General features: G+C 33.1%; 1 protein-coding gene across 1 annotated transcript in view; it reads left to right on the top strand.

The window, feature by feature from the left end:
* Window positions 1-12,230, top strand: part of ZNF704 (zinc finger protein 704) — a 306,810-nt gene that overhangs the window by 79,882 nt on the left and 214,698 nt on the right. The window contains exon 2 of the mRNA XM_074278958.1: window positions 5,321-5,562. Coding sequence (XP_074135059.1) covers window positions 5,321-5,562 — 242 coding nt within the window. The remainder of the gene's footprint in view (window positions 1-5,320; window positions 5,563-12,230) is intronic.

Raw genomic sequence — 12,230 nt, 5'->3', positions numbered from 1 at the left:
AGTTATGATGCAAACATAAGAAATACCTATTAAGCACTTGTTGATTGCAGAGGACTATTTTAGGTTTTAAGCAGAAGGGATAAGACCTATGTTTTTGCTTTCAGAATTAACAGTTCTGAACTTTACAATTCAGAATTAACAGTTCTGTTAATATTGTAGGAGGATAAGATACCAATACAGATAGCTACAATGCATAATATTACTCATTACATGTGTTAGATAATCACAGAACAAAATGCAAGAGGAAGTTTGCATTCCTTAGAATTAGGGATGAAGCGAGGAAGACTTCTGGAGAAAGTGGGATTTGAATTGGATTTAAAAGATTGGCTAACTGGTAATTATGATACATGGCTGTAATTCTTGATCCTATGGAGGCCAAGCTACAATGAGCTAAAACCATCCATATTTCATCATATTTGGTGAGTCCTCATGAGGAGAGTAGACTACACTACCTACTGTTCAGAAATTGAGCAGGTAAAACCTTCTATGCTGATCACTAGTTGGATTGGGTCTTTGAGTGGCCATTGTACTTCCAGTGTAAGACAGTGTAAGTCTCCCCAGTACACACACAAACACTCAGATACACACCCACACTCCCACACATCCCCAGGAATTAACAAAGAGAGAGTATGAAGTAATCCCAAGTTTGAGGAACAGCTTGACCTAAATCAGTGATAGAAAAATACAGTGTAGAGTAGAGAGTAGAAAACTGTCCAATTTTGCTAGAATATGAGTGGAAGGAAGAAATAGGAAATGGAATTTAAGAGAGCTTTGGAATATTTAGAATGCCAGGCAAAGAACTTTGAACTTCATCAATGAGGCAATAAAGAAGGCTAGCAAAGCAATAGAAAATTTTCTTATTAATTTAATAATTCCTTTTGTCGACTAAAAAAGGGTAGTGCTCTATAAGAAAGGGATATAATACAAGCTAAATTTTTCTGAGATCTGGAAGTAAAGAAAGGTCTGGAACATGGAGTGCTACCAAGAGGAAAAGGGAAAGGAAATTAGATGCCTCTATAATGGCAACTAAGCACCATTTTGAATAGTGCTGCTTTGGAATAATGAAGAATACCAAAAGATGGTAAAGGACATTTCTGAAGACAAATTTCATCTTAGGATTCTAGATTTAGAACTGGAAAGAAATTTATAAGCCATCTAAGTCGAACCCTATCACACATAAAGTGAAAAATCTGAGACCTCGAGGCATGAAGTCCTCCAGCTAGTTAAGTTACAGAGCTGGGATTCAGACCATCCCCCCCAGTCCCAAATCCTGCACACCCTTCAGTGTAATGTGGTGCCTCTTCTGAGGCTTGTGTCAAGGGCTGACTTTGAGTAGATCATTGATTATAGATATAGAGCTGAAAGGAACCTCACGGGCCATGTAGTTCACATTTCCTCTTCCTTTACAGATTAGAAAACTAAGGTTGAAGGGTCAGGAGAGATTATCTTTCTCAAGACTACATAAGCAGTAATCATAAATTAAAATTTCAATCCAATGAAGTTATTACTCTACAATATTCAAAACCCCAGCCCAGAAGCAGGTTGTCTACAAATGATTTAGCACCAGTCTTTATAGCAAAGATGCAATGAGCTCCAGATAAGTAGTACTCTTTTTTTTGCAGTTCCTAACTTAACAGTTTTGCTTATAGGACACTTGGGGAACAGTCTCTGTAGTAGCTAAAGAACACTACTTTCTAAAAAATGTAACTAAGGATCAAAACTTAGCAAACATTTTTATTTTGCTTTAAAAAATTGTATATTAGAACCTATGAAGCAAATAATTTATTTGGTTCAATTCAAAAGAAATACTGGTCAAATGTCTACTATATAAGACATTATTCCGGGTATAAGGAAAAATAAAGACCAAAACATAATATTGTCCTTTCCTCAGGAAGCTTACATTCTGCTGAAGAACAAAACAGAAGGCATTGTGGGGCAACAGAGAGAGCATCTGGCTTCATTCATGTCTTGTCTCTGATACTACTTAAATGACCCCCAAAATAGACAGGTCACTTAATTTTACTGGGTCCCTTTTTTTTAATCAGCAAAAGAAGGGATTTGGGCTAGCTAAGATTTGAAATCCTTTTTATCTCTAGAATTAAAATTCCCTTACCCTTTGTAGTCTTCTGGGCCAAAAAGGAATCCATTCAATTCCATCCACATATCAGTGGTGGTAGAGGACATTACCAACTGAGGAGTCATCTCTCTTATATTTGAACTTTAGGCTAATATTCTCCATGATACTGATAAAACATTTAACCTATGTTCATCTCTTTATTTTACGCCTCAGTGATCAGTGATTATCTACTATAACTTTTAAGGAATCTTAAAGTTGACCTTGAAACCTGTCTAAGAAGGTTTATTGACTTTATCTTATACATTTTACTTTAACCTGACCTTTTAACATGTGCATGGGAGATGCCTTGTTGAAGGAGAATCTTTAAAGTAGGATTTTGCTATTGGGATACAATTTTTTTAAATAGTCAGTGAACAGTAATTACAGTGGTATGTTCTCTATAGCTACATTTCAGTCAATTATGTGAGGTTAAAATATGGATTGCTGTATATTACTATTGATAGAGATTGTTCATCAAGGATGCTTTTTTATTTATATAGACTCTTTTCATAAATAGACACGAGGATTGCTAGTTATTTATGTTTTGGTAAGAACAAATTCTGAAATTTATTCTACACCTTTGATATCTTGTTCTCATTCAGATACTTATAAAATTTTTCTCATGAAACTGCAAAATTGTGTTGCCTCCAGCAAGGTCCTTCCCAGAGTGTATTTGCACTGTTTTGGTCAGTGCCACTTACACTTTCACTGGAAGCACATCATGGACAATAATGTTAAAATCCAAATTTGGAACTTCCATGTCTCTGAGAGTAAGAAGTTTGTTTTTTTTTTGTTTGTTTGTTTTTTATTGAAATCTCTAGAGATCCTTTGCATCTTTGGTTCCAGTTTGATCCTTAAATGCTCTCTGAAAGGCCTTGCTTAGTAGGTCTTTCACCAAGCTATTTTTGCTTTCCACTCCTTCTCTTGATTTTTTTAAGGAAGTAATGATAATAACCCTTCAACAGGAATTTTATTCTAAACTTGTGTTTGTTGATTCAGGTTTTTAGAATTTTTACTCATAAGATTTCTTTGTCAATGAAAGACACACCCTTTTCAGTATTCCTAGTGAAGCCCGAGGTAGCCATGTTTGGCATTGATTAAAGATCTGCTAAAAGATTGGGTGCAAAATTTGATGTAAAAATTATAGTATAATTTTATTATAAAATAAAAACTTTTAATTCTTTCTCTATTTTATTTGCTTTATGGATAAAAAAATGCATATCTCAATTGACACAACTTGGTCCTTCAAGATATTCTTAAATTCTGGTCCTTCTAGTGTTAAACATTCTCTCTATAATCTTATTTCCACTTTTAAGTGACTTAGAAAAATTCATCATAAAAAGTGTAAAGGTAAGAAATAGATGTTTCTCAATTAATAGTCTCTCTCTCTCTCTCTCCCTTCTCTTCTTCCCTAAATTCTTTTTCCTTATCTTCCCTATTTCCCTTCCTTCCTTCCTTCCTTTTCTCATCTCATTCTTTCCCTCCTTTCTTCCTTCCTCTCTTCCTTACTCCCATTCCTGATAGAATAATTAAAAAAAAAACATTTAAAAAAACATTTAGTATCTTCAGGTCTTCAAACCTTATATTCTTTTGAAAGACTTATAAAATTGTCTCTAGACCTTTCATTGAGTCTATTTAAAACGTATATACTAAGATCAAAATGGGTCCATGACTTAGGCATAAAGAATGAGATAATAAATAGATTAGAGGAACAGAGAATAGTCTACCGCTCAGACCTGTAGAGGAGGAAGGAATTTATGACCAGAGGAGAACTAGAGATCATTATTGATCACAAAATAGAAGATTTTGATTACATCAAACTAAAAAGTTTCTGTACAAACAATACTAATGCAAACAAGATTAGAAGGGAAGTAACAAATTAGGAAAATATTTTTAAAGTTAAAGGTTCTGATAAAGGTCTCATTTCCAAAATATATAGAGAATTGATCCTAATTTATAAGAAATCAAACCATTCTCCAATTGATAAATGGTCAAAGGATATGAACAGACAATTCTCAGATGATGAAATTGAAATTATATCCACTCATATGAAAGAGTGTTCCAAATCACTACTGATCAGAGAAATGCAAATTAAGACAACTCTGAGATACCACTACACACCTGTCAGATTCGCTAAGATGACAGGAACAAATAATGATGAATGTTGGAGGGGATGTGGAAAAACTGGGACAATGATGCATTGTTGGTGGAGTTGTGAAAGAATCCAGCCATTCTGGAGAGCAATTTGGAACTATGCCCAAAAAGTTATCAAACTGTGCATACCCTTTGATCCAGCATTGCTGCTATTGGGCTTATATCCCAAGGAAATAGTAAAGAAGGGAAAGGGACCTGTATGTGCCAAAATGTTTGTGGCAGCTCTTTTTGTAGTGGCTAGAAACTGGAAGATGAATGGATGTCCATCAATTGGAGAATGGTTGGGTAAATTATGGTATATGAATGTTATGGAATATTATTGCTCTGTAAGAAATGACCAGCAGGAGGAATACAGAGAGGCTTGGAGAGGCTTACATGAACTGAATGAATAGAACCAGAAGATCGCCGTATACTTCAATGCTGTATGAAGATGTATTCTGATGGAAGTGGATATCTTCAACATAAAGAATATCCAACTCACTTCCAGTTGATCAATGATGGACAGAAATAACTACACCCAGAGAAGGAACACTGGGAAGTGAATGTAAATTGTTAGCACTACTGTCTATCTATTCAGGTTACTTATACCTTCGGAATCTAATACTTAATGTGCAACAAGAAAATTGGATTTACACACATATATTGTATCTAGGTTATACTGTAACACATGTAAAATGTATGGGATTGCCTGTCATAAAGGGAAGGGAGTAGAGGGAGGGAGGGATAATTTGGAAAAATGAATACAAGGGACAATATTATAAAAAAATTATTCATGCTTATATACTGTGAAAAAAATTATAAATAAAAAATAAAATAAAATAAAATGTATATCCTTTCTTTGCACTATACTGATGTGTGTTCATTTGTAAGTTGCTTTGTCAGTATTTTTAAGTATATTCATACACATATTCTTTATATGCATTAAGCTCTTTAAGACATGTGGCCCATGCCTTTTCTTTCTTTTGCCTCTCCTCACATAGACATGAACATAAAGCACAATGATAATGACTAGATATTTATAACTAATGATTTTTATGTTTCATTTCACAGGCTGGGAGCATTAAGCGTGAAATGACCTTCACCTTTCAACAGGAGGATTTAAAACGTGACTTTAGTAAAAAAATATCCTATCAACAATTGTTCCCTTTGGCCATGGCAGAAGATGTGAGAACAGCTGACACCAAAAAAGCCCACAGAGTCCCTGAACATGAAAAAGAGAACACTCGATCCATCTGTCTCCTGGAACAAAAACGCAAAGTTGTTTCGTCAAATATTGATGTTCCTCCAGCAAGGTAGGAAATAATAATATATATGCCCATTCAGCCAACAAGTGTTTATTAAATACTTATTTTGAAAAAAAAATGGGTCCTATGGGTCTGGCCTAGTAATTCTTCTTCATTCATCCATGATAATGAACAGAAGCCTGTTGCCAAAAGATTTCCTTATTGAAATGAATAAGAGTTGGAGCCTGTGTAGAATGGGTACACTGATGGTACAAATACTTAAAGATGAGGGGATAATAGAAATTAAAAGGAGGGAAATAGGAAAAAACCTACCCCAAAAATTAGTGTATAAGAACAGTTATAGGCATAAAAATGAATGCATGTTGGTCTTTTTCTATGATAATATTTTACGTACTATGATAGGGACTGAATTTGTTATTTTATTCAGTTTGGGGATGTATAAGTAAACATGCTACCTGTATCAGTGCAAATGTGGACCTCCTTTGCAATTTATAGTGATAGTTTTCTGGTACACCAAGAAGTTAGTGATTGGTACAAAAGTACATAACCAGTTAGTGTCAGAGACAGCATCTGAACCCAAGTCTTCCTGGTTCTGAAGCCAGTCTTCTAGCCTCTGTGCCATATTGCTTCTCAGTTATAGCATGGAATTCCCCATAAAACAAACTGACCTTGAAATCTATCTGAGAAGGATTATTGGATTTGTCTAGGGCTTTGACTTAAATGATATTACAGCAAAGTTCTGAGGGGTGTGTGTGTGTGTGTGTGTGTGTGTGTGTGTGTGTGTGTGTGTATTACAGATTATCATAGTGGACCAAAAAAAGAAATATGAACTAAATCTAAGTAGGAAATCGTGATTTTAAAATACTGATGGTATACAGTTTTAAAAAATTGATTGATCAAAGAAAATAAATAGAAATATCACACTCTTTGAACCATTACAACATAGATAGTTGCTTTAGTTTTAATATCACCATATTTTGTTGCAAAAACTTTTCTAGCAAAACATTAAGATTTTTTGTTAAAAAAATAATTTTAAACAGATGAATTTCTGACAGCTAGTTCAAGGATAAACATCTTTAAAAAGCAACATATGCCCTTTTTGTATTCTAATGTCTTTGTTGCTAATAGAGAGATTATTTGGTTTGATTTGGCTAAAGTTTCAGAAATTGGCAGGGATGATTGCACATTGAGGTGGGGATAAAAACCTGAAAGATAATAGCTTGTTTTCGTTGTTTGAACTCTATTTTGGGTTTAGTTCAAAAGTAACTTCCCTAGAAGTTGTTTTTCAATGTTCTACTGTCTTGCCAAATTTGTAAGACTTTCTAAAATTTCAAACCACTTTGTTTTCCCCATCTTTGCTGCCAAATTACTCAAGTGTGTTACTTTCTCATATGCCTGCTACATGTTTTTAGCTACTTAGAATTCTTCATGTGACTTGTCTTTCAAATAAAATATATGTAAAGTTGTTTTTTTTTCAATTGATCACATTTTCCCCGAGGATTTGAAAAGTGCAGGTTGCTTTCTCATTTGAGAACTATGTGAATACAGATTGCTCAGTAGAAAACACATAAGGTTATAATATTAGAAAGTTAAGATCTTTTTAATTCTATTTTTCTAAAATTCTATTTTTCTTTCCTTCTAAGTTTGTAAATAAAAAAGAGTATGGAATGTAATTATGCCAAGGAGTTTAGTGACAATTTAAAATTATATTATTAGAACATAAATACATTTATTTTCATTTATATCATCTTGTGTATTTGTTAATGCACTTTCCATTATCTCTGATTTTTGCAAGTCTACAAGTAATAAGTACTCTTTCTACTCTAATATAGTAGTTACCATTGTTAGGAGAATCAAATATCTCAAATGTCTTGGTACAGCTTAAAGTTAATTAAATCATATATAAAGTTTTACAAGTTTTGAGAGACTTTATAAATGTCAACTATTCTTATTATTGTTATAGGCACCATAGTAGGAAATGTTATATTTTGAAAGGGAGGAAGGTAATGATGAAAGAAGGAAAAGTCAATATATTTCTTCTCTCTTCTGTGTTCTCTGATTGTATTTTTCTACACTCTCAAATACACTAAATGTAATTAAGAAGCGTAGCAGTCAATCTAGGGTTATAGCAAGACTGGTGAATGATGTAGGAAAATTAATTAGTTTTTAAATCCATTAATGTACAGCAGAATACTCTAGTGACAAGATGTGATTTACACTTATTAATTCCTTAAGGGGAATTTTAGTAGAATTTTCATCGTTTGGGGTTTTGGTAATCCAACTATTTCATCACTTGTAATAATTTCAAGTTAGGCAAATGGTCGATGAAGTAAATCATCATTTTTTTTCTGATGATGAGAAGCATAAAGAGCTTGATGAGTTTAATGGTCTGTTTTCAGATTATTTTTCTTTTATCACTGAAAACGAAGTTTAATCTTTATCTTCTGTTTAGATCACAATTTGTCATAAATAAATTAGCTTTTAAGAACACAGGCACCCTTGCTACATTTTATTTATTATATAAGAGGAAGCAACAAAACTTTTAGTTATTATTACAAAAGCAGTACCATATCAATTTTCTGCTTCAGAAGTTTTAGTAGCTCCCTGTTGCTTCTAGGATAAAACACAAATGCGTATCTTTAGTATTTAAGCCATTCACCATCTAGCCCCAATCCATCTTCTGAGACTGCATTCATATTATATTCTGTTATACCCCCTATTGCATCCAAACAAATTGGACTGCTCACTATACTCTGTCTAGGACACTGCATTTCCTGCTTCCGTGACTTTGTACAAGAAGTACCTAGTTCTAGAAATGTTCTCCCCATATCTCCTCCTCTTGTAGTTCCTATGAACATAGTCCTAACTTCGTTCAAGCCTCAACTCCAGGACTCTCTCCTACAGACCCGCCTACCTGATCTCCCAAGTTTTTAGTATCCTTTTATCCTTCCTCAAATTGCTTTGTATATGTGATATATAAGTTGTATATAGTGTACATATTGTTGCATATATTTGTATGGTTATTGTTATTCTTTGTATCTATTATTTGTTATCTTATTTCCCCCCATAGAAGGTAAAGCTCCTTGAGGTCACAATCGTTTTATTTTTTTCTCTTTCTATCTCCAAAGACTAGTACATAATTTAGTAAATGTTCATTTAAAAAGGTGTCTTTTGGAGAATTGTAAACTCTACTGGGAAAGTGGCATTTGCAATTATAAGGAACACTCTAATATACATATGCAAAATGATCACTGAGATTTATTCATCTACTTTTCAAAAAAGAGGTTTCACCATTTTTTCTAGCAAACTAGGTATCACTTTAGCAGGGTTACTGCTTTTCTAAGTAGCCAACTCTGTATTGGAAATAGGAGAATGTAGCTCATTGAAGACTCTTTTTTGTAATGATGTGTTTCCATATTAATTCAATTAACTTTAGTGTTTCTTGAGTAGCTCCTTTATTTCTAGAGTTATTTTATTATTAATGTTTTCTGGGGAAAGAAAGAAAAGATGGAGCAAAGAATAGGAATACTTATCTTTTAAACCAGGAAGAATTTGTATTTATATTGTAAATTAGGCTATGCAAGCACTGCTATATTAAATTATTATACTTTTCTCCATATTACTTTTTACTTATTATATTGTTCTTATCTTTTAGTAATATTTCACATTGGTTTTTGTTCACTTGACCTAGATTGAAATTTCTTAGAGGACAGAGATTATTTCTTTGGTTCTTTTGGCATATCCCTCTGTGACACAATTCTTTACACTCAGTAACTGCTTACCAATCTGTTTATATGACTGGGAAAATATTTAGAGGTAAAATTTCCCAAGAACAAATACTAGTGTGTGAGCTCTGTGTGCAGCTGCTGATTGTTCTGGTGAGTTTACAGCTATTAAAACTTATAAAGATAAAAAGTACTAATTAATAATACATATACTTGGAGCTTAATTGTGTGATATTCTTGGGCTTATTTTTCTAATCTGAAAGATTTACAGGAAAACATTTGTAAATAACCCAATAATCTTTGGTAAATGCTTTACAAATGCTAATATCAACCAAAAAAAGTAAGAAAACAAACCCAATCATTAATTGGTAGTTACTAGGAAGACTGACTGATAAATTACATAAACCCTTTATGTAATCACTAAGTTGAGTTTTTATCCATACCATTTATGTACAAAGGGTTGAAGCCTTTATCTTTCTACATCCTTCTGCTAGGTTCCTTCTTATCAGATGAAGTAATAGGGAAGAATCAAAGATTTTATGTTTGTATCTTGGGCATTGTTAATTTGCTGTCTGGGTCTCCTCGCCACTTTGCATCTCTTGTCTTTAGCTATAAAAATGAAAAGATTAAACACGATGTTCAAAATTCTTTTTAGTTGTAAATACTGTAATGCTTATTTCTTTTTGAATGTTTTTAGTTCATAAGCCATAGGCCTTATTTTGAATCAGATTCTCTCTTTTTAATTATCACTGATTAGTTCTGCTTTAAGCAACTGCTTACCTAATAATAATACTAATAATTATAATAATAATGATGATGATGATGATAAAATTCTGGACTTGTAGTCAAGAGACTAGAGTTCAATTCTGCTCTGCTTTTTCTTAGCTGTGACATATCACAAGTTACTTAATTTTTCTCTGGCTCAGTGTCTTCAACTATAAAATAATGCCAATGATATTTTGCTGCTTTCTTCACAGGCTCTGTGCTATGCACTTTACAAATATGATCTTATTTGATCTTTACAACATATCTCTGAGGTAGCTGCTATTATTTTCCCTGTTTTATAGTCAAAGAAACTGAGACAAATAGAGGTTTTTTTAAGTGACTTGCCCAGAGTAAGATAGTGATGAAAGGATTTTGCAAACCTTCAAGTATCCAAAGATGTGATCCATTGTTATTAATATGAGTTAGAAAATATTAGAAAAGTAACATGGCAGAATTGCTAGGGAGCTAATCCTAGAGTCAGACATATGTTGTCTGTGTCATCCAAGAAGCTTACTATTATCATTATCTTTCTCTGGGTGAGTTATTGAAATTTCTTTGCCACAGTTTCCTCAACTGTAAAACAAGGAAAACATTGCCACCAATCTTGAAGAGTTGTAGTGAAGATCAAAGTATCCTACCTGTAAAACACTTAGAGCAATATAGAAATGTTTTTTTCCCAACTTTACCCTCACTGCTCCCAACAACTTCCCACCTGAGGCCTAGAAGTGATCTTTGTCTTCATTTAATTCCTATAGTACATTGTTTACCCCTCCTTTATGACAATACCTACAGTTTGTATATTTTGTTGTACCTACACTCCCTCTCTCCATATATATGGACATGACTGTTGATAGAAATATGCATATTATATTCATATTTTCACCAAAGATCTGGGATCTTATTACTGTTTGAATCCATTTGTGCAAAGTAAATCCTGACTCTGATTTAGTAGAAAAATCCCAGGGAGTTGTTTGAGTCATAAGGAAGTTAATGATTGCTTAGGGTCTCAGAATAAGTGGCATTAGAAACTCAGATCTTCCTGACTATTAACTTGATATTACATAACACTATACCTGACATATATGTATATACACGTATGCATGAATGTGTTATCTTAACGTATAAATCCATACATGCATGCACACATGCATGGAAAGAAGGAGAGGTACATACTTATATAAACCAGAAAAGGTCTCCAATATGTTAAATACATCCCTTGTGGAAGTTTTTCAGAAAGACAGACAGGAATAATACAAGATACAAAAACATTATGAGCTACGCCAGCAGGAATATCCACATAAATGAGATTTTGCACATATTGAAATACATACATATATAAATAATTTTTCCAATATTGAATATTGGCTTAAGCTATTAGTTCCTAACAAGAAAATTGTCTTTCATTTCTATGTGCCATCCATCCTTTAAAAACATCAGTAGTGAAACAAGCATTCTTGGATAACTCAAATTATTAGAGCATGGCATTTGTTACTCTGTTTTGCCAGACTTTGTATTTTTGGAGGGTAGTGATGCTTAATTTGGTTGGATTTCACCCAAACAGCAATTACAATTTGATTATGCAAAGCAGTGACTGTCTTCTAATTATAACTCTACAGTTAAGGAAGCTATTAGTAAACCAGTTGCAGCAAGGAAAGAGGAAAGAACTAGCCAAAAAATTTCCAGACCTTACAGCAGTTTATTAAAATACTACTGAATATCAGTTTGCTGTTAGAAGAATAAAATGAACACAACTATACTATTTGTTTTGTTTTGTTTTGTTTTTCCAGGTAACTTCTGTTCTTTGCCATTTGCAAACATCTTATTTGGTGAGAGTCTAGAATTTTCATTGTTTAAATGAACCTGGGAAGTAGAATAACCTTTGAATGCAAAGTGTAAATGATTAGAAGAGTCACCAAAGCCTTGAAAACTCATTGAAAAGGTTATGAAATAAGTAGATATAGCATTTTAAATCAGAGTTAAGAAATTTCTATTTCTTTTGCCTGAATTTTCTTCTTTGTATTTGATGTGAGATGAACAAGGTATATACTATGAAGGTTTTTTTTTTTTTTTGCTGAAGTTGTAAACAATGGAATCATGTAGAGTTTGACTCATACTGGTTAAGTATGTTCAATAAATTGTATGTTCTTGGAAGATGGGTTCACTTTTGTCTATATCAGTAGTCAATAAATCTTTATTGAGCACCTGCTATGTACCAGGCACTCTGCA

The sequence above is a fragment of the Sminthopsis crassicaudata genome, chromosome 1 (assembly GCF_048593235.1).
Source record: "Sminthopsis crassicaudata isolate SCR6 chromosome 1, ASM4859323v1, whole genome shotgun sequence".
Taxonomy (NCBI): Eukaryota; Metazoa; Chordata; class Mammalia; order Dasyuromorphia; family Dasyuridae; genus Sminthopsis; species Sminthopsis crassicaudata.
Note: the sequence above shows the minus strand (reverse complement) of the source record. Positions and strands in the feature narration are given on the sequence as shown.